This window comes from Eubalaena glacialis, chromosome 1 (genome assembly GCF_028564815.1).
Source record: "Eubalaena glacialis isolate mEubGla1 chromosome 1, mEubGla1.1.hap2.+ XY, whole genome shotgun sequence".
NCBI classification, from domain to species: domain Eukaryota; kingdom Metazoa; phylum Chordata; class Mammalia; order Artiodactyla; family Balaenidae; genus Eubalaena; species Eubalaena glacialis.
In genome coordinates, this window is record NC_083716.1 from 14,230,823 (window position 1) to 14,258,808 (window position 27,986).

A 27,986-nucleotide genomic window follows, 5' to 3' on the forward strand; every position below is an offset into this window, starting at 1 on the left:
TTTTTGGAGGTGCCTTAGTGGTGAGAGTAGCAGGGATCGCAGGAACGGGGCCTCTGGTCCCCGCAGGAGTGTGCGTTCCCAGCAGGCAGGAGGCCTCGTTGCAGCTGCCTCGTGGGCTCCCTTTAGGAGCGGTCAGGTCCCTTCTCACCGGAGCAGCTTTGTGTCCTTCTGTCAGTTTCCCCACAGGTGCCCGTGCCCTGCAGAGAGCAGAGCAGGGTTCTGAGGCGCGAGGCTGCGGCTTGCTGGCAGGCCTGCTGGAGCAGGTGGGGTGGGGTGCAGTGGGGTGCGCGAGGTGGCTGGCTGGAGGCCTGTGGACAATGGTTTGCTCATCCATTTGAACTCATTGCCTATAATTAAAATGGATGAGAGATTTCACCTAAAAATCTGGATTTCTGATTCCTCTCTTGGGTGGAGCCAAAGCACGGTCACCCCTCTGGACAGGGCAGGGGGTCTCCGGTGTGCAGCCTCCATCACCCCTGCTGTCCCTACCTTGAGTTTTCTTTTCTCATCCCACTCATACCACTGTTGTTCTCAGAACCGAGTTAGGGGAAAGTTCTAGTACTCACATGGCAATAACAATGGGGCATCAAAGGGCCTCTCCTGTAGCAGGGGTCTTTGGTGACTTGGGGAGCAGGCAGAGCTTGGATTCAAGCTGGCTTTGCCTCCTGCCAGCTGCAGGCGAGGTTTTCTCTCTCCTCACACCTCCGTTTCCAGAAAGCAGTTGATGGTGCAGGGTGGGTATGAGGATTAAGTGAGATGGTGCCTGCAACGCCATGCCCGGGACGTGACATCTACAGCCCAGGCTATAGGTGCCCTTCTTGTTTGCTCTTTATGGTTATAATTGGTATAATTCACATACAGTAAAGCATACAAATGTTAAGTGTGTAGCTCGTGGATTTTACGTATGTAAAATCCATATACTCAGGTGTGGTGGGCCCAATAATGGTCCTTCAAGATGTCCGTGTCCTACTCTCCTGGAACATTCACATATGTTACCTTGCATGGCCAAAGGGACTTTGTAGAAGTGATTGCATTAAGGGATTTGAGATGGAGAGATTGTCCTGGATTATTGGGGTGGGCTCAGTGTAACCCCAAGGGTCCTTATAAGGGCAGAGGGACAATGGGAGGCAGGAGGGCCAGAGTCAGAGATTCGGAGACGCTCTGCTGCTGGCCTTGAAGATGGGGGGAGGGGACACAAGCCAAGGAGTGCAGGTGTCCCCTAGAAGCTGGAAAAGGCAAGAAAGTGGATTTTCCCCTGGAGCCTCCAGAAGGAATGCAGCCTGGTCAACACCTTGATTTTTAGCCCGGTGAGACCCGTGTCAGACTTCTGACTTCCAGAACTGTCTGGTTTTAAGTCACTGAGTTTGTGATAATTTATTACAGCAGCAATAGGATGCTGATATGCTGTGTAACACCACACTAGGCAAGATACAGGACATTTTCATCACTCCAGAAAGTTCCCTTGTGCCCCATCCTGGTCTCTATCTACCCACCCTGTGAGGTAACCATTGTTCTGATACCTTTCACCTGAGATGTTCTTGAACTTCATATGAATGGAACCTTAGAGCATCTGCTCTTTCATGACCAGGGTCTTGTATTCAACGCAGTGCGTTTGAGGTTTGTTCATGTTGTTGGGTGTAGAGGATTTTGCTCCCTTTTTATTGCTGAGTAGTATTTCATTGTGTGGCCATACCATACTTTGTTCATCCGTTCTCCTGTGGATGGATGTTTGGATTGTTTCCAGTTTTTGGCGATTATGAAAAGAACTGCTGTGAACATTCTGGAACAGATCTTTTTGGGGGCACGTACATATTTCTCTTGGGTAGAATCCTGCTGGTGGAGTTGCTGAGTCACAGGGTGGGGATGCTCAGCTCAAGCAGAAATGCTAGGGCTGTGAAGCACGAGCACGGGTCAGCCTGGCTGGCCTTGGGCACCAGAGGCTGATGGCCACCCTTCTTGCCCACAGTGGTTTCCGGGGTGCACACGTGGTGGTAGGGGGCCTCCTCTGGTCCAGGGCACAGGATTAAGTGGCCTCCGGTGGAAATGTAGGTGGAAAACCTCAGTCAGCAGGTGTGCGCTCTGGGCCTCAGAACGGTGGGTGGGCCTGTGCTTCCTGAGTACCTGCTCTGCACCCAGTTCGGGGCTGTCATTTTCTCATAGGTCTTCCCTTGCGGTCTCCACGCAGCCCTGTGAGGGGGAGCAGTCGTTAGCCCAGGTTGCAGCTGCGGAGACTGAGGCCCAGGACAGAGTCCTGCCTGTGGCAGAGCTGGTGTGGGTGGAACCAGGTGTCCTCCTCCAGCCCAGCTGACCTTGTGTCCTTGGCCCCGTCCCCCACTCCTGGAAGAGTAGTTCAAGGCTGTGCCTGGTGGGAGGGCAGCCACAAGGGTCAGCTCCTCCCACGGGAAGGTTAGTGGGGCCTTTTCTCCCTGCAGACCGGTGCACGAGAGGGTCTGGGGGATGGCAGATGGCTTCCCAGATGGCAGAGAACACAGCCCAGCTGGTGCAGGGGGTTGTCTGGGGGCAGTCATGATGGGGTGGCAGTGGTGCGGGCGCTAATGGAGCTGTCTGATTGGTTAAAGGGTTAGATCTGATATGAAGGGCAGAGGAGAGCCACAGCAGGTGCTTGAGGCTGGGAGTAACCTGATGAAATTGGTGGCTGTGATGTGATGTGATGTGATGTGAGCCGGGGGCAGCCGGGAGGGAGGGTGCAAGGCCTCTGGGAAGCTCTCCACATTGCTCTGTCTTTGCTTGTGCTCTTCCCCCTGCCTAGGGTTCCCTCCCCATCTTGTTCACTCAGCAAACTTGCCCTTCGAAAGGCCAAACGCCATCACCCTGGGGCTGCCCACCCCACCTCAGTCCCCCATGGCACTCACCATGGTGTCTAATAAAGAGTTCATGGGCAAGATAGCATTTTCCGGTGTTCTTAATTACAATATTTAAATTGAAGTCACTTGCTCTGTAGTGGCCTGAGAGCTCATAGTCGGATTCTCATAAATTAAGTACCCATGTGTTGCATATCCACTAGACAAGACTAATGGAGCCCAATGGGGATGGGGCAGAGGAGGGTGTGGGCAGGCACACGGGGGGTGGGGGATGGGACCCTCGTCCGCTCCGCTGACGGACTTCCCAGGAAATGCTGAAGTGATGCCCTGTGGCCCCTGCCTGCTTCCCTGCTACACATTTAGCTTCCGGAAGTCTTCTTGTTCACTAACGCAGACTGTCCCCAGAGTTGTGTCCAAACCTTTGGGACCTTCCCAGACTAGGTGTGTGGAGAGAGAGGGGCAGGGAGATGAGGGTGGGAGTGCGGGCCCATATGGATGTCCCTGTGACCAGCTGCCACTTTCCCAGCCTGAGGCATTCCCGTGGGCCCCTCCTGGAGGTCACTGCCCTGTGCTCAGACATTCCCGGCTCAGCGGGTGGGGCTGTGCCTGGTGGGTGGCAGGCAGGCTGGTCACTCTGCATCTGGAGCATTCTGCTCTGAAGGGGAGATGGCCCCTGACTAATTGAGTTCCAGACGGAGCTGTTAAAGAGAACCATGAGGCCCGAAGCCCTCATGTGCACGGTTAGATTTAGTGCAGCGGGCAGGCCTGGGTGCCAGGAGGGACAGGCCCGTGGCGCAGCAGCAATGGAAAGCCGGAGGAACACCGCCCTGGGCTTATGGAGGCCCAGACGGCTTCCTAAGCCCGAGGTTGGGCAACTGGCCATCCACAGGTAGCGGCTAGGGTGCAAAGTCCCATTCCTTGGACCTCGGTTCTTACTTATCTGGGCCCTGCAGGGGCTGGAACCAGGGGTCCTGGGAGGTCACGTGGCCTGAATACTCATGCACGAATATCATGCATGCACCAGGGGGTGTGGGCACCCGTGATGGATCTGAATTGTTTGGCATCTGGGGCCATCTGTGTGGCCTCCTTGTGGGCCCTAAACATAATATGTATTTTATTTCCTGAGGTTCGTATGGTTTTGAGGCTTGCCTTCCCCACCTCAGCTCAGGAGAAGATTTGGAAGGACTCGCGTTTGCATTTCTGCGCGGTAGGGATGGTAGATACGGGGATTAGCAGGAGTTTGCGGTTTGTTTGCTCTTTCCCTGCTGTAGTGATTCACTCCAAGGGTGGGGTTTGGCTTTGTTTTCATTGTAGTTGACTTGCTTGAAGTTCAGATTAAAAAAGGGATCAGAGTTTGGTGGTCAGCATCTGCTCTCTCTGGGACAGGAGCTGGGTCTGGTGTATCGGTGGGGAGGCTCTGCGGGCCTCATCACAGCTGCTTGGCCTTAGGTGGGCCAGGGGGTGCTGTGGGGGACCCTCTGGGTCCTGGTGGCTTAGGGTTTTCCCCCTGCTCTGTGGAGTAGCCTGAGGAAGTAAGCACCATTCTCTGGAAAGTACCTTAACATGGTCTTTATATTCTTTTGGCAAAGGCTTTGAGCAAATTTGGTCCTGGGGGAATTGTCCACTAGTTTTCTTTGTTTTTATCTCCTGTTACTGCTTGGAAGTTAGATATTCTATTTCAACTCCTTTCAAGAGTAGTTACTGTTGAAATTTTGCCATGTATACTTAACTTAGCAAAGTCTAAAGTTAATCAATATCTTAACCCAGTTTACTAATTCCATTTTTGTAAGAAGGTCAATCCATCAGTGAAGGTTTTGTATAAAAAGAGTAAGAACTAGGGAGTTTAAACTTAGTCTTAAAAGTCTCTGAAAGGACTTTCTTTCCTTCCAGCTGACATGAAGCCTTCGCCCAGCGTGTGGGGAATGGTCTGTGTACAGGTGCCAGGCTGCCTGTGCTGGAGGGCATTTGGTCGCCCCCTTGGAAGCCCCCCTTCAGGCTGCAGTGGGTGGGCCATGCTTCACCTCCCCAGGGGCTCTTTTGAGCCCCCTGTGGCATTTCTCTTCTCTTTTCCTTTATATTCTGGGAGCAGGAATTTCTCAGGCAGGTTCCTGAGCACCTCCCGGCCTAGGAGCCAGGTTCAGGCAGTGGGCACTTGCAAATAGTTAACAGAAGAATGTTTTAATGCTGATGCAGTTTGCCCTCCTGCTAAGATGAGGCCGTGACTCCTGCTGAGGGCTAGTGTGGCTGCAGGTTATCGGGCACCTTCTCCTGACATTTATTCCAGAATCCCTTGAAACTACTTATCCGGGGAGAAGCACCGACAAGCCCCCTGTCTGTAGCTCGCTGTCAGGATGCCTGGTCCTTGGGAGCCTCCTGGCCCTTTAGCTCTGGCCAGCCGGCTTCAGAGCATCTAGGGGAAAAGTGAAGACACAGCTGGTGACCTGGGGCACTGACGCCGCTCTGTGCCCACGTTCTTGTGTTGCTAAAGAGCAGGGTGTCTGGGGACAGGCCAGTGCCAGCTGTTGCCCCCGGCCTAGCTGTAGTCGGCAGCCATCCTGGGAGAATTGCTGAACCCTGCTTGGCAGAGAGGTTGGCTTCTGTTCAGTGAGGGAGCGGTGGCCAGGGTGGATGGGAGCCACCGATGGTCACCCCAGGGAGGAGGGCTGTGCCCCTGAGGGCAGGTGGGCTAGGGGACAGTTGTCCTTACAATGTGGTTTCCTGCAGCTCTTTGATTTTTTTTTTCTTGAGATATAATTCACATATCATAAAACCCACCATTTTAAAGTCTACAATTCAGTGGTTTTTAATATATTCACGAGGCTGTGCAACCATCCCCACTATCAAATTCCAGAGCATTTTCATCACCCCCAAAAGAAACTCATATCCATTAGCAGTCCCCCCCTATCCCCCCTCCCTCCAGAGATCTGATTTTTCACTGCTCTTTGCTGCAAGTTTTCCATGGTACAGGCTCAGGCCAGTCTCAGGGCCCCTGGAACCTCAGGGCTGGAATGTGGTGGAGGGAAGGGACTTGGGCATTAGAGACAGGCACTTACTAGCTGTGAGATTTTGGGGAAATGCTTAACCTCTCTCTGCCTTGGTTTCCTCTGCTGTTAAATGGGGCTAATATCTACCTATTTCCTACCTCATTGGGTTGTTTGTAAAGATAAAATGAGACACTGTAAGGAATAATAGCTACACTTGTTAAGACCTTTGCCTGCATTATTCTTATTGAATCCTCATTAATCTCAGGAAGTAAGAGTTATTATCATCTCTATTTAATACAGAAGGAAAATTGAACCACAGAGAAGCTTAGTAACTTGTTCAAGATTGCACAGCTGTGCATCAGTTTTTAGCTGCAAAGCATGGAAAAACTGACTTTATCTTGTTTCTAGAAAAAGGAAATTAGTTATGACCATGAATGGAAAGTCCAGAGGTCTGGCAGGCTCCAAGGCAGGTATTTGGCAGCTCATGGACCCACTGAAGGATGGATGGAGGTTCTTTCCATGCTGACTGCATCTTGGGCTGGCGGCAAGATGGCAGCCACAGGTGTTGGCCTCATGGGCTCGCTTGAGAGTCAGGATGTTTCTTTCCCAGGAGCCTCCGGCAGACTTCCCTTCACGTCCCATCAGCCAGAGCTGTGGGTCACAAACCCATTCCCACGTCCATCATTGGAAGGGGAAGGGGGTTGCCTTGATTGGTTCAGACTACTCAGGATCTACCCTGGATCTGGGGAAGGGTCCCCCCTCCCCCTAGTCATGTAAAATAGGGTTTGGTTAAGAAGGGAGAAGTGGATTTGGGGTGGATGCAGCAGTATCCACCAAGATCAATAAATAACTGAGCTGGGATTTGAAACAGCCTCCCCAGGCCCAACACCCCTGTGCTTAACCACAGTGCTGCACAGCTTCTACAGCTCCCGGCAGGTAGTGAGTCATGTGCTCAGTGAATGTTGGTCGAATGCCTCAATCCATCCAGCCTGGTTTCCACTCCTCCTGAGTCCCATCTCCTTTTTTCTGACCCTCTGTTGCTCTTCTACAGCTAAGTGATTGCCTGGCCTCAACTCGAACTCCTCTAGTGATGGGGAACTCAGTACCTTTCCAGGCATTTCCTTCCTTTTTTTGATTATTAAGTGCTATGGCTGCCTTTTATGGTGCTTTTAGAGGAATTAGAGACAGATCTTCTCTGGGCTCAAAAATTGGAAAAAGGTGCTCACTCTAGGTGATATAGCCCTTTAGTTCATGACTTGGAAGGGCACCTTTGGGGTAAGAAAACGGCACCCATACCTAGGGGTGGATGCAGTCCTGCTTGGGCGATGTCCCTCAAGGTGGTGCCTTTGTGCAGTGCACAAACTGCGCTGCTGATTTGGGACAGTTCTCCCATTAAGACACTCCTCGGAGGGATCTGTAACGTGCACGAGCCTCAGCTCTCAGGCACCGGCAGAGTACGGGAGGTTTGTGCTCCGGTTCTGGTTTGGGGTACAAGCGGGCTAAGGGCAACCCTTCCTGCCTGGAGGTGGCACAACTTTCTTTCATCAGGAGGGTTCAGCTGAAGGGGGTGAACCAGCTGTCTGTCTCCCCAACTCTTACGTCATGTTCTGCTTCTCCCTCTCCCCTCCCCAGGGACAGATGATGAGTGTTTGGGAGGGGAAAGATCCCCCTGCGGGGGAGACCAACAGGCTGGAATGCCATTGCCCCTGGCTTTAGTCTCAGTACAGTCAGCCCCAGCTGTGCCGTGGCCTCTGTGGGCTGAGCCATCATCCCAAGGCTGTTCACGATAGAAATTGGAGAAGTCTAAACCCTGGTCTTCCAGGTGCCCAGGCAGGTGGAATCTTTTCCTTGGTGGGAGAGTGATTCTTCATTTACCCGGTCAGTTGGAAAATGTGCTTCATCGTAGAGGACAGGAAAGCCTGAGTTTATTGCCTGGCGCGGAGGGTCACGTGGCTTCCCAGGGTCTCCTTGGTTATTCTGAAAGTGCCCCTGAGGTGAGCAGGTGGCCTGAGCGGGAAGTCGGGGCCAGCCAGTCTCCCTCACCCATGGCAGCAAGGCCCTCGTGTTTCCCATCGCTGAGTTTTCCTGAAGGTCCCATTTGCCAAGTTTCTGTCTGGTGAGACTTTTTATCCTTGATTAAGAAGCCCAGAGAAGCATAATGTAAAGAAAATGCATTTGCCGCCCTTGTGCATAAGTGGGAGCTCTGTCCCCTGGTGTAAGCACGTGGGTGCTTTTTCTGAACAGCAGTTGGACCGATTTGGTGATGATGATCGTGATGGTAACCATGATAAATGACATCTATAATTTATCAAGTGCTCGCCATGCACCAGGCTTTATAGATATTATTTCACTTATTCATGCATTATTTTACAGTGATCCTATGAAATGTATCACCATCGTCATGATCCCCTCTGCCCCATTTTCCAGGAGGGGTGGGAAAACAGGCTTGAAGAGGCTAAGTAGCTCCCCCCAGGGCCTGCCTCTGGGAAGTGGCCATGCTGGGATTTGAGGCCAGGCTTTCCTGACTCGGAACCTCTGTGTTATCATGGCTCCTCCCCACCCTGATATTTGGATTTGAAGAATTATAGCATTTGAAATGGAGAACACTGTGCGGCTTCGGAGCCAAAGGAAGGGTGAGCCATGCGGTCTTCTGAGGCCGGAGGCAGAGACAGCCGCGGGGGCTTGGGGGTGCCCTGTGATTGTGACCTCCTGACCTCCCCCTCACTATTTGCCCATCTGTGAAATGGGGATTTAAGTTAACACTAACACCTCTCTCGTAGTTTCATCTTTCAAGAGAAACAATACCTGCGCGGGACCTGGTGTTGCGTACCGTGTGGGGCACAGGCTCAGAGGTGGCAAGCTCCGAATCCAGCTGGGCCGCATCCTAAAAAATGTGGGCTTCTTTCTTAACCTTCTAGGCCTTATGTTTCTCACCCATCGAGTGGAAGAATGCCAGTACCTCCAGCCCATAACAGCAGGCTTTCTCAAGCCACACCTGTAAAGCTCTTAGCGGGGCATGAAATTCGCATTCAGTGCATGCGGACCATGATAGCTTTCCTAATAGATTTCTGAGTTTGTACATTTCTAACAATTTCAAATTAATAATTTGAGTTTAATAAACTTGCAAAAGAGCCTAAACTAAAAAAATACATAAATATCTGACCCCATGAAGGAATTCAGCAAATGGTGGGTGAGGACTGTTACATATTTCGTGGTTTTTTTTTTTAATGTTTAAACCAATATTTATTGAACAGATGCACTAAATAATAATCACATGTAAATAGTTTGGTAATATTGACCCAAAGCATGAGCTTTAATGGAAGAACTTGAATTTAGAATAAGACGTTTCTCCCTGGAATGCATAGGCATTTCCCATCGCCTGAATACCTTCATTTGTGTTTTCCACAGTTACATCAGTGAAATACGTTCCACAGTAAATTCATCACCTTTATTCACAGAGTTACTCCTTTTCCTGGATCCTTTTATCCCGGACTGTTACATATTTCTGAGGGTTTACCTCTTTTGTTCATTGCAACACAGTGATTGAGGCCCTGAGAATCCAAATTCCCACTTCACGGAGGGAGAAGATGCGCCGGAGAGAGGTGAGGTAGTTTCTCCAGGCTCACAGGCCGGTGTCCAGACCTCCGCTTTCTCCACCTGCCATGCCATGTTCTCCATCATCATCAGAAGCCATTTTGCTTTCCTTACTTTCCTTTAAGAACTGCAGCCAAGGAGCCAACTTCAGCTTTGCTCCTGTTCTCAAGCTGCCCTGGTTCTGGGGAGACATGGCGCTCGACTCTGCAGCCCAAGCTGGCTGCCCTGCCTGAGCGTGGAGGATGCTGTGCCCGCAGCCCGGTCCCCGCAGGACACCCCCCCTCCCTTTCTGGAGGCCTCAGCGTTTGTTCTTTTAGTACAAAGGGTCACAGGGCGACAGCTGACATTGGCACTGCAGCTGGCCATTCCTCAGGGGTGTGAGGAGATGCCAAGGCCTTCACTGAGGCTTCTCACCCCTTCCACGTGGAGTTGGGAGCCCAGCGAGTCTGAACACAGCGAAAAGGGTGTGTCCTGGTCTTTAGAGAAACCCTGCCTGTCTGCAGGGGCATCTCCCCATTTCTCAGAACATGGAGGGATCCAGCAGTGGGTGGGGCACAGCCCCCTGCCTCCTCTGAGGCCCTGGGTTTACAGAGGTCGTTTCAAAGTCTAGGAGGGCCTCGTGTCTGAGGCTGGGCTGCTGGAGCCCGCCTCGGAGTTAGAGCCACTCAGCTGGTGGTCAGACACCTGCTTTGCTGCCTGCAAGGGGGCCAGGTGGGTTCTGCTGAAACTCAGACTCCTTCAAGGGCTGTCCCAACAGCCTCACCTCCAGAGAAGCCAGCTGAACCTGTACCCCTCACCCACCGGTGACCCAGGTCTGAAACCTTCCCAGGCCTTCAGAGTCCCCGTGTATAGGTTTAAATGAATATATATTCTTACTAGCTTATTCATTCGCTTGACAAATGTCTGGAGCACCTACCTACCATGTACGGGCCAGGTGCTCTGATTGATACACAGCATAAGAAAAATATCCTCTTGCCCTCCTGACACGAGGGAGATGGACATGGAACTGGTACATTAAAACACCAACTCTTTTATCATGGAAAGTTTAAAGCATATACAAAAGTAGGGCAAATAATGTATTGAGCCCCGATGAATCAGTCACCAGTTTCAGTCATTATCAATTTGTGGCCAATATCGTTTAATATCTGCCCCTCCCCTCCCATATTATCATTATTATTTTTAACATCTTTATTGGAGTATAATTGCTTTATAATAGTGTGTTAGTTTCTGCTGTATAACACAGTGAATCAGCTCTATGTATACATATATCCCCATATCCCCTCCCTGTTGCATTCTCCCTCCCACCCTCCCTATCCCACCCATCTAGGGGGACACAAAGCACCGAGCTGATCTCCTTGTGCTATGCAGCTGCTTCCCACTAGCTATTATACATTTGGTAGTGTATATATGTCAATGCCACTCTCTCACTTCATCCCAGCTTACCCTTCCCCCTACCCGTGTCCTCAAGTCCATTCTCTATGTCCGCGTCTTTATTCCTGTCCTACCCCTAGGTTCTTCAGAACCATTTTTTTTTTTAGATTCCATATATATGTGTTAGCATACGGTATTTGTTTTTCTCTTTCTGACTTACTTCACTCTGTATGACAGTCTCTAGGTCCATCCACCTCACTGCAAATAACTCAATTTCGTTTCTTTTTATGGCTGAGTAATATTCCATTGTATATATGTGCCACATCTTCTTTATCCATTCATCTGTCAGTGGACACTTAAGTTGCTTCCATGTCCTGGCTACTGTAAATAGTGCTGCAATGAACATTGTGGTACATGACTTTTTTGAATTATGGTTTTCTCAGGGTATATGCCCAGTAGTGGGATTACTGGGTCGTATGGTAGTTCTATTTTTAGTTTTTTAAGGAACCTCCATACTCTTCTCTATAGTGGCTGTATCCCTAACACCGTACGCAAAAATAAACTCAAAATGGATTAAAGACCTAAATGTAAGACCAGACACTATAAAACTCTTAGAGGAAAACATAGGCAGAACACTCTATGACATAAATCACAGCAATATCCTTTTTGACCCACCTCCTAGAGAAATGGAAATAAAAACAAAAATAAACAAATGAGACCTAATGAAACTTAAAAGCTTTTGCACAGCAAAGGAAACTATAAACAAGATGAAAAGACCACCCTCAGAATGGGAGAAAATATTTGCAAACGAAGCAATGACAAAGGATTAATATCCCATATTATTTTGATGAAAATCCCAGATATCATATTGTTTCATCTGATAATATTTCAGAATGTATCTCTAAAGGATAACAACTCTTAAAAATTACATAATTACAGCACTAACAATCATGTCTTCATATTATCAATATCTGGTCAGTGTTTACATTTCCAGTTGTCTCATAAATGGCATAAATTTTTTTGTTCATTTGAATCATGGTCCAATAAAGATCCAAGTGTTGCAATGACTGGAGTTACTTTGTATTTTACGTGTCTTTTTAAGGTATAGCCTTTGTCTGGGGCTGATCCAGATGGCCCGGTAACTCATTAGACATGCAGATACTCAGCATTCCCAGACCTACTGGAGTAGAAACTTTGGGGGCGGGGTCAGCACGTCTGTTTTAATAAGCACTCCAGGTGATTCTGATGCACATCAAAGTTCGAGAGACCCTTTAATCTATATAGTTTCCCCTCCTTCTTTCCCCTGTATTTTCCTTGTAATTTGTTTCTTGATGAAACCTGGCTGCTGTCCTTAGCATTTCCGCAAGTCTGGGTTTCGCCAGTCAATCCCCAGGCACTGATGAAGAAGTTCCTCTCTCCTCTGTACCGAGAGAGCAGAGAAGGCTCTTCTCCCTCAAACAGAGGGGACTGACTTTTGGAGGTGGAGTTCCCCGGAGGAGGGGGTGGAAGTGGGGTGCACTCCAGGCAGGGGAACAGTATGTGCAGAGGTCTGGAGGCTGGATTGAGCACAGGTGTTCCAGGGACTGTGAAAGGATTGGGTGGAGCCAGGGATGGGGGCGATGGAGAGAGATGAGGCTGCAGAGGGAGGCGGGGTGGACTTTTAAAGGCCTGGACGCTAGCTAGCTGTGTGCTAGATTTATCGTGTGGGGGATGGGAATAGAAGGCCCTGGCCTGGTCGAGTAACGTGAGCAGACCTTAGTTTTGACCGGATGGCTCTGACTGCGGAGGAGCCTGAGTTGGATGGGGAGACTCAGAGCGGGGAGACTAAGAGGCTGTGTGGGAGCCCTGATAAAGGTCAGCAGGGTCTGGACCAAGGTTGTGGTGGTGAGGCTGCAGAGGGTGACTGTGAGAGATGCTAAGAAGTAGGAATGACAGGGCTTGAGAGTGCAATGAGAGGGGAGGGAGAAGTCTAGGAAATCTCCCTTCTGGGAGCTATGGTGGTTGCACCAACCAAAGGGGACATTTGAGGAGAGAGACAGGTCTGGGAGTGATTTGAGAGCTGATCCCACGTTGTTGGAGGTAACTCAGGATATGTGTTACTAATATCCTGACTCGGGGGATGATGCCTCAGTTGGGAAAGACCTCAGTGGCCCTCCAAGTCTATGGATAGTCACTGAGTCCACTTTTGGGCACACGTTAGAAACATCCGCCCACCCATCCACCCATCCATCCATCCGTCCACCCATCCATCCATCCATCTACCCACCCAACCAGCTATCCATCCATCCATCCATCCATCCACCCATCCATCCATCCATCTACCCACCCAACCACCTATCCATCCATCCATCCCCCCTACATTTATTGAGTGCCTGTGACAAATCAGGAGCTGAGGAATCAAAGATGAAATAAGGCATGGCCTTGCCCAGATGAGCCCAGAGTCTGTGAAAGAGAAGTTGGGTGGACAAAAGTATCTTAATCCTGTGTATGGGGTGATCTGGTGGAGCCCCTTCAAATGCTGGGTCCCAGTGGGCAGAGGCTGTGAGGTTTCTGAATATAATTCATGAAAATTAGTAGGAGGACCTGTTGGTCTAGAAGGCATTTCCTCACCTCCCCCAGCAGCTGCCTGAACATGCATGTTCCTGTGAACCTATGGTTAAGAGAGAAATTGTGAACTGCCACCGCACATGGACTGAGGTTGCAGGAACTTGGGGATCTCACTGTCTCTGGGGAAACCCCGATGCCCCAGTTCTCTCTCACTGGGGCATCTTATCTCCTAATCCATTTAGTGATGGGGAGGGTTACTGGAAGTTGCTGTCCAGTGTCAGGATGGGCCTGACGCAGCCCCCTGGTGCATGATGCTATGGTTTCTGCCGCAATAAACGCTCATTTCCATAATTGTTATTTAGCATTTGGAGAGCAGCTATTTTACACTCAGTGTTCTTTGAAGTCAGGAGGGTCTCTCAGTTCACACCAATAAAATTTCCATTTACTTTGGACATCAACCATGGTGATTGAAAAAAAAAACCCATAAATTATTTACTGAAATGGAAGTTCAGTTTACGGTAATAATGCATTAGTTCAGCTAGTCATGCAGCCTGTTATAGGGTAATAAGAATTTTAAATTTTCCTTCTTAAAAGATATTTGCCAGTAACCTACACATGACCTTGAGCTGATCAATTTTCAAAGGTGACACTACAGGGAGGGCATATAAGGAGAGAGAAAGGGAGAGCTTTTTTCAAATGGCCTGATTTTAGGCAACTGTCAGCAAATAACCTATTATCTCATGGCTAGCAGGAGAAAAGAAATGAACATATATACTGCATTTTAAAAAGCATAAGGACCAGACCTTAAAAATCCTTTTGAAATTGAGCATTTGTTTGATAGAACATAAATCTAAAAGCTAGCAAGGAGGCCTATTTGAAAAAGCTGGGGAGTCTCCATTGTTTGAGACCACCTGTCATTTCACATGAGCCTGGAGCCTTGTAAAATAAAGTCAGCCCAATGGTTCCGTCTTCATCTTTAAAAATGTTGTATTTATGGAGCAGGATCGATTTTATATATCTCAGAAAGTCCACGATTCTGCTCACGGCTATTTGCTGACTAATGTCTCCAGCAGAGGAGAGCTTGACAAGCAAGTTCATGAATTATGGCTGTCTCTGAGGTTCTCTTATTAAGACTATTTTTTATTTTAGGAGTGTCTGCTTTGATTAAAGCCATTAGAGCCAGGAGCAAATAAGAATGTGTCTGGGTTTTACAAGTCTCACGTTTTATAGCAGGAACCCTGATGAAGCCTGTATTTTAATTATTACACTGTTAAGGCAAGTGATGAGTATTAACCTCACAAGTTCAACTAGTTTCTCCTCTGCTATCTGCTTTGGGGTCTAAAAAATCCTGTGGCAGGAGACTTGTTGGTTGAATCCTATTTTTACTTGTTTATATCCTCTACTTGGCTGCATAAATATTTTCATTTATTTATATATCCCTCTTTGCTGCAAAAATTATTTTTCAAATGACTTGGTTGAAGAATGTTTTGCGGGCTGAGTCCCAGGTTAAGAGTGAACCTAGGAACACCTGTATCTATTTTTATATTCACTAAACTAAAAAAGATTATATACTTATATATAGTAAAGATTACTTACTTATATACAGTAAGTATATAAGACATAAGTAATGGTAAATCATCTAAAACTAATGACAAAGAAGACCTGATGATTATTTTCTATTGGTTTTCTAGAAAGCTTCTGGTCTCTTCCTCCTCGGCTTGATTCTGTGGCTGATAGTTTGCATTCTTGAAATGTTCCTTGTTTTTCTGATTCTGTGATGTGAAATCATCAAATCCCTCTGTGTTACTGCATTTCAGAGTAACTTAGTGCTTGAAATGGGAAGATGCTTTGAGTGTCTGTTTAATCTTGTGGGAACGGCGAAGTAGGTATTTCTTAAAACTCCCTGATCCCTTGGCTCTGCCCTTGACTACACTTCTGGTACAGCATTTTTCTTTAATCTCTTTTACCAGTCTTCTCTCCTTACCTCTGCAGATGAGTATCACTTTTCTTTTCATCAGCTTCCTTTCTCTCTTCCAAGCCTGCACTCTAAAAATCTCTCTTCTTCTTGGGCTTTTAGCTTTGCCTTTCTCTTCTGCTCCTGATGTGCCCAGGTCACTCTGTGTGTACTGAACTGGAATATCACGTAGGCGGGAGCAGTCACGGGGCAGATGTTATTATATTGGCTTTACAGAGAAACTTAAACAGGGTCACAGTGAATGACAGTTGGTGTTTCTTACTGTGGATAATGGCCTAGGTTTAATTGGTAGCCAGGACACACAGCATGTACCTTGTACATACAGACATTCCATGTATCAACTCTCTCCTCTTGTCTATTAGCTTAGATCTGTCAATTATCCATAGACCAATAGGTAATATTCTATTGACCCTGTTGTGTTTATTCTTAATCACTTACCTATTGAATGAAAGCTCTCAAGATTGGTTGGGATTATTAGCACACCAGAAACTTCTCACATCCCGCAGGGGCTAACGTAGGCTTTTCCATATTCTTGTCCCTAAAAATTTTTGAGCACCTTTTTGACATCTTAAATAGTTAAATAAAGAAATATTAGCTTGATAACAAAGTTATCACTACAGGCTCTTTATATTTCTGTGGTGGGTCAATGCACATTAACTGGTGAATTATCTTTGATTTGGGATCTATAGAGCTATAGATGTGGGTGTGCATGATATGCAAGTGTCTGTAAAAATGTTACTCCTCCATACCTTCTATGCAAATCAGTTTTAAATCATCGCACAATGTAGCTGCATTTTAATTTCTAATGGAGAAAATCCATGAAGTTCAATTGCCTCTAGGCCTGGCTGAGTGATCAGCAAGTCAAATGATTTATTTCGTACTGAACCAGAGGCAGGGTGGGAGGGAGGTACAGGGAGAACCAAAAAACATCCTTGGTTCTTGTCTTCAAATTCCCTGGAGTCCTCTGGGGGCCCAAGGCCTGTGTTCAGTGTGTGGCCCAACACATGCTATTTTCCGAGTCAGTAGGACATGCTCTGAGAAGGGCTGAGTGATGGGATAATTAGAACCAAGCAGACAGCGGGGTGGATGGTTTGTCTGCAGATAATAGCTTGTTTGCTAATTGCCAGCACCAGATTTTCTGGACAATTAGACATTCGGTGTCTTCCAAAACCTTCTGTGCAAATGTGGACACATGGCTGCAGGCCTTGCAGGTAGCGGGTGGAGAGAGGGTGGCTCCCAGTGCAGGATGGCATCTCTCTGCAGGCTGCCCAAGGCGGGGTGGGGGCAGGGCAGACTACTCACAAGTGGAGATGCTGACCTCCCCCTGCTTTTATGGAAGGGGGTACCCTGTGCTGGGAGATGAGCAAAGAAGCTGAAGTTTAGCCGGCTGGTCCAGGAGCCAGGCTCACGTCTCCATTTTCTTTTCAAGAGCACTGAGCCATGGTGCTAGTAGAATCGGACATTGCTTCTCCTCTCAGATGAGCAAGTTTTTTTTAATAAAATTTTTTTATTGTGGTAAAGTATATATAACATAAAATTTGCCATTTTAACCATTTTTAAGTGTGCAAATCAGTGGCATTAATTACATTCACAATGTTGTGCAACCGTCACTACTTTTTCCAAAATTTTTCATCACCCAAAACGGAAATTCTGTACTCCCCATTCCTCCCTCTAGCCCCTGGCTACTTCTAATCTACTGACTGTCTCTATGAATTTGCCTATTCTAAACATTATATGGTATTTGTCCTTTTGTGTCCAGCTTATTTCACTTAGCATAATGTTTTCTAGGTTCACCCATGGTGTATCATGTGTAAGAATTTCATTCCTTTTTACAGCTGAATAATATTCCATTGAATGGATATACCACATTTTGTTTATCCATTTGTCTGTTGATGGATACTTGGGTTGTTTTCACTTTTTGGTTTTTGTGAATAATGCTGCAGTGAACACGCACATACAAGCATCCCTGTTTTCAATTCTTTCGGGTAGATACTTAGGAGTGGAATTCCTAGGAGTGGAACTGAGTCTATGGTAAGTCTATATTTGACTTTTTGAGGAACTACCAAGCTGCTTATCACAGCAGCTGTATCATTTTGCATTCCCACAAGATATATACAGGGGGTCCAATATCTCCACATCCTTGCCACCATTTGTTATTTCCTTTTTTTCTCTTCAATTAGAGCCATCCTAGTGGGTGTGAAGCAATATCTCACTGTGGTTTTGATTTCCCTAATGACTAATGAGTGCATTTCCCTAATGACTAATGAGTTAAGCATCTTTCACGTGCTTATCGACCATTAGTATATGCTCTTTGGAGAAATGTCTGTTTAAATCCTTGGCCCCACAAGTTGATTTGTGGCTTCTGTACTTACTTGCTTCTGAACCTTTCTCCCAAAGGTTGGAACTGAGCCTCATCAGGAGGAGAGGGGACATACGCCTGCAGATTGGGAAGGTGGCTGTGCAGATTTGAAGCTTCATATTCACTCTTTCATGATTCATTTTATTCCCTCAACCCATTTGGTGCCCACTGTAATGATGCTGTTTAAGTTCTCACTAAGCAGGAAAAAAAAAAAATCAGTAAGCGCGTGGGATTAACCAAAGTGATTTGGCAAGCAGAGGCAGATGGAGCCACTCCTAGTGCTTCCCTAGAAGCAGACGGGTCTTTCTCAGATACCTCATACCCTCTGGGTTTCCTTGACTACAGGTATTGTTGTAGCACATTACCCATTTTTTCCCCACCAGGTATTAGTCTATATACTGAATGGAGCGGTATTTGCAGAACGTAATGGATGGTACCTGAGATTTGTTGGTGCCCAGGGTCTGGCCATCACGTCTGCAGGGGGAGCCTGCGGTGCTTGTCCCGCTGCTCTGCAGGCCCTGCCAGTCCTGGGCAGCGGGCAGGGAGAGTGGGTGGAGCTTCCAGCACTGACCAGGGACAGGGCGACTTCTCCTTGGGTGCTCATCCCTGGGGGAGAGCCACGGGGCTCTGGCAAGGTTTCAGAACAAATGTCTGTGCCTGAGTAATTGCAAGAGCAGTAGGGGAATCGACAACATGATATTCATGCTGCCTTGCTGTTGGCTCTTCTCTGATTTGACCTCGTGTCTGTTGCAGGGCCCCGACTGGGGGACCCAGGAATGCTAATCCATCTGTCTTTCTGCTATGGTTTTTTTTTTTTTTTAATTGAATGTCAAAACCGTTCAGCATCACTGAAGAGAGATGAGTTCCCCTTGTTCTGGCAGGGCCTCATGCCAGAGGGAGGGAGGAGGTGATGCACCTACAAAGCAAGGAAATTATTTCTGGAAGTCACACTCCTGTCCTCTATTCTTACGATTAGGGTTGTTAATCTTTGGGGTGGGGTCCCATACTCCCCTGGGAACCTGACAGCTGTGGATGCCCTTCCAAGAAAATGCGTGAAAAATGTGCACATCATCTCAGGGGGCTACAGGCTCCTCTGGTCCATAGTGGTGCCTGGGCTAAGGACTGGCTCTACAGAGGGCATGAGCCAGGTGCCGAGGCGATTTGGGGACTGGGCAGCCTCTCTGCTAAGTGGGAGTTGGGTGGCACATAGGGAGAGGCCTGGTGGTCACTGGGAGAAAAGGAGCATCTCATTTGGTCAAGTTTTAAATATCAAATACGGGGGTGGACAGATCAGACACCCTACCTCTCTGGCTGGAGTTCAGCCTCGCCCCACGTTAGCTGGCTTTCCAGGGGCAACAGTCCCTGCAGGAGCAAAGCCACGCAGCCCTCACTGCTGCTCTCCGGCTCAGTCCACACCACCTCTAAGGAGCGCACTTGTCTTTCCTTTCAGAAATGGCCCCTACATCTGCATGTTCATCTCCAGCCCGGAGTCTGGGGGACACAGGAATAACACCTCTGTCCCCTTCCCACACTGTGGTAAGAAATGTGTGTGTATGGGGAGGGGGGTACGTGTGCTGATTACCTTTGCTTTCAGAGGCGGGCTGCTGAGCGGCTTCTCACATTCATGGGTGGAGATTAAGCTGTCCTAGTACCAGCCACATGAGCCCTACCAAGCCCCTTCCCCACTGTGGGTCAGCACAGGCTTTCCATGGTGTGGCTGGTGCTTCTGGAGCCATTGGCCTGAGTGTAGGTAACATGAGCAGGCAGGGTGGGAGCAGCTCTTTAAAGATTCAGGGCTCAGAGGCTGCGAGGCATCCTCTCGGGAGGAAGCAGCCACTTGGGGCTGGTGGGTGAGTCAGTGAAATGCAGTGGCTTTTCCACTGTAGTTAACCGCCGTGACCAAAAGCTGTGGCTGTAATTGCTTCTGCACCAGCTTGCCCGAGAGAGAGGACCTGGGCAGCGCGGGGGGCTGGAGACTGGGCATTTGCTCCCGCCCTGCCCCTCACTTCAAAGGTGGATACTGTGGGGCAGCCGTTCAAGGGATTTACATGTAGCCAACCAGAGAGAGGTACCCGGAGGAAAGGGCGGCTTTGTACGAGCTGCTCAGAGCCTCAAAGCAGACCCTGCTGAGAAGAACTTCAGAGCCTTCGCTAGGTAGGGACGCCAGCTTGTCTTGGTTTTCCTGGAACCGTCCTGGTTTCCACGCAAAGGCCTGTATCCTGGAACTCTCTCAGGCTTGGGAAAACTGAGAGGCTTGGTCACCTAACAGCTGGATCCTGTGGTTTTCAAACTCTGTACCCTGAGGGTTCCCTGTAAACGCTTCAGGATAACCTGAAGGGGATGGGGGGGCAGTGTGATGAAAGGCCAGACACGTGGGGCTCTCACCCCCTGCTCTAACCAATACTCTTCAAATCCAAAAATTATTGGTATAATTTGAAGTTCTGTGGATGTTAAAAAAAAAAGTCTACATTTGCTTAAAGAATTTTTTGGAAGTCTGGAATGGCCTGACCTACTCACTTGACAGATGAGGAGAGGCTCGGGGCCCCAAGGGGACAGGACTTAGCAGGGTCATATGCTGGCTATGGCAGGACCGGGCAGGTGGAGGGGTCACCTGGCAGGTGCACAGGGCACAGCTGAGCAGGGTCTGGAGGTCTGTGCAGGGACTGGGGGAGGGCAATGGGGGGCAGAGGGCAGTGTCACTCAGGGAGCCACTGGGGTTCCAGCCCAGATGGAAGAGTTTCCGTAATTAGCCACGTTTGTGCACGGTTGTTAAAGGGAGTGGTGGGCAAGTGTAGACAGGGGCCCTCCCCAGTGGCCTGGCCCTTGTTCAGGAGACACCTCCATTTCTCCCTGAGTCAGTCAGGTAGGGGCTGAGAAAGACCTGCCCTCTCCCCAGGGCTCACCACGTGGCAGCCTTGAACCAGAATGTGGAATATGCTTCTGTCTACAGTGGGCACACAGCAGGGCAGGGTGGAACCCTTCTGAAAGCCTGGCTTGACTGCCGCACCCACTCCCTGTACCCCGCTCGGTTATCTGCAGAACGATGCTGACCCAAACGTCTCTGAGCAGCAGACGTTTCTCGTGGTGGTGGCTGTCGACTTTGGGACCACATCCAGCGGCTATGCCTACAGCTTCACCAAGGAGCCAGAATGCATCCATGTGATGAGGTGAGCGCTGTGGGCAGGGAGGGGCAGGTGCTGGCGCTGGTCGCTATAACTATGGAGACTTGGGGGCGGGTCTTGGGGGAGGGGAGAGGGATTAGTACAGTGAGAAGGTGAATGGTACGTAGTCAGCGGGTCCTGGATTCTGGCCCCGCTTGGCCCAAACTCACCGTGCCACTTCGGGCAAGCCACTTCTGATCTCTGGGCTCCAGATTCCTGGTCTGTAAATGTGTTGCTTTAATTCTGACTTGGTTTGGGGAAGGACCTGGACAGTATCTTTGAAACCAGGTGATTCCAGCGTGCAGCCTGGGTAAGAGGTGCTGACTTATAAGGTGCTGGTGATGGAGGAGAGATCCAGGCCTCCACTCACCACTGTGTGACCTCAGGCAATTGCTGAACCTTCTAAAGCTCTGTTTCCTCATCTGTGAAATGGGGATAATGGCAGTACCTGCTTGGCAGAGTGTGTGTGCAAATGTAACGAGATTTCCTATCAAACACTTAGCACGTAGTAAAATGTAAGCAGGGAAGGTGCTAGTTCTTTCAAGTGAAGTCATGAGATGACAGAAACCAGAAGTGGAAAGCACCATGCCTGAGAAAAAGCAGAGCGGGGTGAATTTCAGCCAACTTCACCCTGAAGCTGCCCTGGGTCTCCTGGGCCACTCCCCCCCCCCCCCCGCCACCCACCCCCCCTCCCCGACTCATGCACACAGCAGCCCTGGCGTCTACCCCATCCACGTGTGATCAGCTGTCTGCGAGGACCCTGGTCTATCCTGGCACCAGTGCCTGCTCCCCCAGACTGGCTCATGCCTTCTTGCAGTCTGTGGCCACTCAAAGCTTTGGGAACCAGGGATTTATCACCCTGATTTTCCAAATCCAAGGATGGCTCTGAAGATACATTGTGATGGGCTTTGCAATTCCTTCAGCTGGTAACTGTGGAATTTAGTTATCACTCCCAGAATAAGATCTTATGCATTTTTTATAGAGTGCTGTTTAAAACATAAGTCATGATAAAAGTGATCCCTACCCCACTCTTGATTTAGGCCCTGCCTTTCCTCTGGAAAACTGGATGTCCCAAGATGCTTCAGAGACCCGTGGGTGTCGTCTCATCAGGAAATAACAAAAAGCCAGTTCTAGTAGAGAGCCCTGATTGCAGCATAGCCTTCGGTGTTCAGTCACAACCAAGATTCTGCCTCGGGTTAGTTGGGACAGATGCTGTGAGGGTCCGCTCTGCCATCCCCCGAGGTGGGAACCTCGGGAAGAAAAGAGCTCTGTATTAAAAGCTAGAATCAACATTTATCAGCTTCTAGTTGTTTTAAGAAATGTTATTTCAAAAGGATGGTCATACAACGAAAACTGAAAAAAAAGAAAAGAGCAAAAATAACTTTGAACTTGCTGGGGAGGAATTCTCACAAAGCATCCCCAGAGTTCAGGGTCTCTAGGGACATTATCCTAGTTATCGTAGAGATTTTTGGAGGGAGGCTCTACCTGAATTTTATTTCAGTCAGAACATATTAACATAACTGTGATCCAGACTGACAGAATTATGAATGAGAAAGTTTAAGTGTTTGTATTTAAATAGGAATGAAGAATTAAAAATTTGAAGGGCAAAAACTCAGGAAGTCCATTACCTACTGAAAATGTCAGTGTGAATAGTAATGGAAAATCCATTTCTGAAAGGTTGTGTGGAGCGCACCCCTGGCCCAGGCGCCAGTGTCTGCCTGGGCTGGTGATCATCCCTGCATCTCAATGGGGTCACCATGGGGACTTTGGCTCCCTGGGTAGAAGCCTGCATCCTGATGGGGCTTGACCGGGAAACCGGCCAGGGATGACTCCAGCGTCATCTGTGTGGCAAATCTAGGTGGAGGTTGGCTCTCCATCTGGACCGTGATGTCAGGGGCAGGTGAGAGCCCAGCCAGGAGTACAGCCACCTCCCCAGGAAGGCAGGCCAGGGAGAGAGGTGTGCTTCCCCTCGGGCATGTGTCTCCATCAGGGGCTGCTCGTAGGGGTCATGTGGCTAGTGGCAGGACCAGAGCCAGCTGCTGAGCCAGGACCTGGTAGAGGAGAGAGCACCCTGGCCTCTTGGCAGCCGGGGCTTCTCTGCCGTGGCCCCAAAGGAGGGAGAAGCATCCACTCTCTTTACTTTTCTCCTTCCTTCTATCTGCGAGAAGGAAGGAAGCTTTGCTGGGGCTCAGCCTACCCTCTGATTGCTCCATGGCCCCTCCCGTCAGTTCCGGGACGTAATCCCATCGCATCTGCCTGCCTGTCTGTCTGTATCCTCCCCTCCCCGCTTCTGGCTCCTCTTCAGCATATAGATGTGCCGGATATGGTTCCTTCCCTCCTCCCGGTTCCCGTCAGCACTCTCGTCCACCTTGTTGCTGTGACTGTCCCCCCAGTATGGGGGTGCCCAGGTCTGTTTCCTGCCTGGATCTCTTCCTGAACCCCAGGCTTGTATCTTCAAGCCCCTCCTGGGAGTTCGATGCCAGAACGTTCAAATCAAGCTCTCCACGTTTCCTCCTGCCTCCTTCCTGGCCAGGGCTGCTGGCATCTGTGAGGGGCGCTGTCTCCTCCAGGCTCCCGTGCTTGAAACCTCTGGGGCTCCTTGCACCTGCTCACCACCGGGGCCATTTGGCTCGGTTCTCCCCTGGACAGCGCCCCCCCCCCCCGGCATCCCCTCTCTCTCTTCCCGGGGCTCTGTACCCCTGTACGAGCTCCCTCACCTCGAGGCCCGAGTCTCCTGCTCAGCCTCCTGGCTCCCCGTCTCCCGCCCTTTAGCCCAGTTCGCTCCGGTCAACGGTCAACAGTAGCTCTGATTCTGTCCTGCCCCTGCTCTAAAACCTTTAGTGCTTCCCTGTTACTCACTGATTAAATCTCTCACTCCTCAGCGTTCTCTTCAGCCTGGTTCCTACCACCTTCCCAATCTCGTTTTTCACACATGTACACAATCACTCTTCTCATTTACACGCTTTCTCCAACCTACACAGTCACTTAGCTTGCCCACCTCAGAGCAGCCTGCAGCGTCCTTCCCTCCTTCAGCATCAAGTCTCTCCTGAGCCCTGCCTTCTTTCCAAGGCCCCATCTCTGGCACCTCTGTCTCCTCTGACCCCTCTGGGACATTTCTCTGGGCCCCTCATTTCCATCTGATGAGGCAGGTATTTATGTGTTCGTTTATACCCTACCTGTTTCAAAGAGGATGCAAACCAGCTATCCATCTGCTATTGAGTGCTTGCAAATTAAAGAACCAAAACCCAAGCCAAGCAAACAACAAAAAAAAAACCCATTACCTACTAGGTTGTGAGTTATTTGAAGGCAGAGACATAAATGTTTCATCTCTGTGTCGCTAGCAACTGGCACACAGTAGATGCTCAGTAAACGCTGAAAGGATGAAGCAGACTTAGTTACTGAGCAAGAACCTGGCACTTGTCCCTTTCGTTTTTCTTATTAACTGAAGCTGTGTCTCTAGTCACTACTCAACCAGCTCAACCAGAGGGCACCTTTGGCAGCCACCATGGGCACTCACATCTGTAATAGCCATGCACACAGTAGGTGCTCACATCAGTGCTGCCTGCATTGGGATTACGCAAGAAGGCCCATGACCTCTGCCTTTCCTTGGTGGCAGGCGGTGGGAAGGAGGCGACCCTGGGGTGTCCAACCAGAAGACTCCGACCACCATCTTGTTGACTCCGGAGAGGAAGTTCCACGGTTTCGGGTATGCCGCCAGGGACTTTTACCACGACCTGGATCCCAGTGAGGCCAAGCAGTGGCTGTACCTGGAGAAGTTCAAGATGAAGCTGCACACCACCGGGGTAAGCCAGCCTCTCCCTGGCCCCAAGTCCTCCGCATTCGAGAGCCGAGGTTCCTCCAGCCTTTCCAGACCTTGGGGGCCCTCAGGTTTCTCCCAAGCAGAAATGAAGGTCCATTCACCTTGATTTTAGAAACAACCTGGAGCACACAACACTTCTGTGGAACACACAGCACTTTCTGACCTACGCATGGGCAGGGAGATATTCAGAATGTTTATTTAGCAAGTTGTTTGCTTTGGAAATTGACCAGTCAGAGAGACCCTGGCTGGCTGGAGCACAGGCGTTAGGGGGCTGGGAGCCCCCTGCTGTGCCAGGAGCTCCCCCTTCACCTGCAGGATTGTTGGGAGATCAAGGAATCCTGAAGGAAGGACTCGGGGACGAGGGAGCATTTTGGGGGCTCAGGCTAGTGGTTATAACTAACCAGTTTGGAAGTAACAACCAGCAACAACTGGCTCATTAACCTTCTATGTGGGGAAGGAGGTAGCTCAGGAGATCAAGCGCCCAATAGTTGGAGGCCCAATGCCTGAAGTAGTTCTGCTTCCAACTTGCCAGGGTTTTGTAAGATGGCCAAGTTGATGAGCACCCTCCCCCAAGCTTCATCGAAATGTTGGGCCATAGGATAAAATTTTTTCAATTTAAGCATTTTATCCCTTAAATTTTCCTTAACTCTCAGTACTTAGAGATGCAGGATGGTGATAGTGTTTAAGACCACAGACCCTGAGGCCAGATGGCCTGGGTTTAAATCCCGCCTCTGACACCTTTGAGATACTTAATCCAAGTCACTTAGACTCTCCTTGCCTTGCTTTACCTTATCTGTGAAATGGAGACATGGAGAGTGCTTTTCTTATGGGGATGTTGTAAGGATTAAAGGAATCAAAATACACAAAGCTCTTAGAACGTTGCCGGTCGGTCCTTAGTTAGTTAAAGTCAATTGCTAGCTCCTATTATTTATTGCTTTCATATGTCTGCTTGTTAAGTGTTTGCAGATGACAAAACAAATGTTACTGGGAAACCCTGCAGCCAGCACCCTGCCTTCCAGGGCTCGGTGCTCATCCGTGTGTGTGTCTCTCTCTGAAGCACACTGACTTCAGCTCAAAATCCATCCTTCCTGTTTCACCTGATGGGATTCAGTGCCCAACAGGAATCTCCTGCAGGTGGAAGCCCAGGAATTTTTTCAATTTGAATTTTTCAATTCCAAGCCTGTGGCTTCCTGATGCCTGGAAGCCGCCTGGGAGCCACCACCCCGAAGCTGGGGTGTCTTTGCTGAGCCCCAGCTGTGGGAGGAGTGAGCATGTGTGGAGGGGTCAGGATGATGGGCAGGCCCCACAAGGCCAGTTCAGCTGCTTGATACCCCTTCACGCTCCAAAGGCAAAGACTAATTACCCAGCCTGGATCAATCCAGAGACCGCACTGATTTTTTTCCCTGGTGGCAATGCGTCTTCTGGTTCCAGGAGACTTGGGGGTTTCCTCCTGATGATTGCTCCCCTCTCTGCCCGTTCCCACCCTCTGGGGACTATTTTCATCATTTTTTTTTTTTTTTTTTAAATTCTAGGGTTGGGGAGCAATATGTGTTTTAACAAGGCTTCCAGGTGATTCTTTTTTTTTTTAATTATTATTTATTTATTTATTTATTTTTGGCTGTGTTGGGTCTTTGTTTCTGTGCGAGGGCTTTCTCCAGTTGCGGCAAGTGGGGGCCCCTCCTCATCGCGGTGCGCGGGCCTCTCACTATCGCGGCCTCTCTTGTTGCAGAGCACAGGCTCCAGACGCGCAGGCTCAGCAGTTGTGGCCCACGGGCCCAGTCGCTCCGCGGCATGTGGGATCTTCCCAGACCAGGGCTCGAACCCGTGTCCCCTGCACTGGCAGGCGGATTCTCAACCACTGCGCCACCAGGGAAGCCCCATATTTTCATCATTTTTTAATGACCGCAGTCCATCCGGCATCTCACGGAGCATCTTACACCCAAGGACTGCCCTCAGCAACTGCTGTAGCTTCTGGCAGAGGAAGGAAGGCAATGATGCTGGGCTCCCAGTGGATTAGGCAGCACAAGCCTTAAAATAGGAGCTCTTCTATTTTTGTGACTTGGTTGGCAGCTCATCGGGTAGTGAAAGCTTCGTGTCTGTTTAGCACCGTGCATGTCAGCGATTTGGTATGATTATCTAGGCTTCCATTAGGGGGGCTCCCAAGGGTGACCATGTGTGTCATGTGGAAATAGTATGTAAATTGCATCGGGAGTGGCGTCTGCTGCCTTTTTTTTTTTTCTTCCTGGGCTCTGTTGCTGCCCTGAAACCTCTGCCCCCAGAGGATCCAGGGGAGAGAGGAAAAGAGGGAGGGAGGGAGGGAGGGAGCAGTGGAGGTGGGGGCTGAGGGGAGCAGCCAGGGCCACCTACACAATAAGGGGACTTTGCTGCCAGCCCTGTCCTGGGGGACGTGCCATCCTAGTCTGCCCCTCAAACACCAGGAAACACAAACATGGTTCGCTGGGTTCCCCAGGTCTCCAAGTGACAGTGCTTAAAGCCAGAAGGCATGTCTCTCCTTCTTCTTACTGTTTCATTCCTGTCCTGGCTCTAGGACCTCACCATGGATACAGACCTGACGGCAGCAAATGGCAAGAAAATCAAAGCCCTTGAAATCTTTGCTTATGCCCTGCAGTACTTTAAGGAACAGGCGCTGAAGGTAGGTACATGCCAGAGCCTGAGCTGCGAGTAGGGGGCACCTGCCAGCTAGGGGAGCAGGGACAGCCTCGGGGGAGAGAATGTGGGCTTTGTATTCAGAAAGCAGGATGTGCCCTTGTGCACTGCTGGTGGGAAGGGAAAATGGTGCAGCTGCTGTGGAAAACGGCCTGGCAGTTCCTCAAAAGGTTAAACACGGAGTGACTGTCTGCCCAGCGGTTCCAAGCCTAGGTATGTACCAAGAGAAACGAAAGCATATGTTCACACAAAGACTTGTACATGAATGTTTCTAGCAGCACTATTCATAATAACCAAAAAGCAGAAACAACCCCAATGTCCATCAGTGGATGAATGGTTAACTAAATGGGATTCACCCATACACTGCAATATTATTCAGCCTTAGAAAGGAATGAAGTACTGACACCTGCTATGGCATGGATGGACCTTGAAAACATTATGCTAAGTGAAAGAAGCCAGATACAAAAGGCCACATACTGTATGATTCCATTTGTAGGAAGTGTTCAGAAGAGGCAAATCCATAGAGACAGAAAGTAGACTAGTGGTTGCCAGCGGCTGGGGGAGTGACAGAGGAGTGACTGCCAGGGGGTATGGGTTTCTTTAGGGGGGTGATGAAGTTAGATAGCGGGGGTGGTTGCACAACCTTGTGAATATACTAAAACCCACTGAATTGTGCACTTTTGTAT

The 27,986-nt window shown here is 49.4% G+C and overlaps 1 protein-coding gene across 1 annotated transcript in view; it reads left to right on the forward strand.

Annotated features, from left to right (window-relative positions):
* Window positions 1–27,986, forward strand: part of HSPA12A (heat shock protein family A (Hsp70) member 12A) — a 67,656-nt gene that overhangs the window by 15,370 nt on the left and 24,300 nt on the right. The window contains exons 2-5 of the mRNA XM_061191030.1: window positions 19,103–19,188; window positions 20,692–20,819; window positions 24,430–24,616; window positions 27,182–27,286. Coding sequence (XP_061047013.1) covers window positions 19,103–19,188; window positions 20,692–20,819; window positions 24,430–24,616; window positions 27,182–27,286 — 506 coding nt within the window. The remainder of the gene's footprint in view (window positions 1–19,102; window positions 19,189–20,691; window positions 20,820–24,429; window positions 24,617–27,181; window positions 27,287–27,986) is intronic.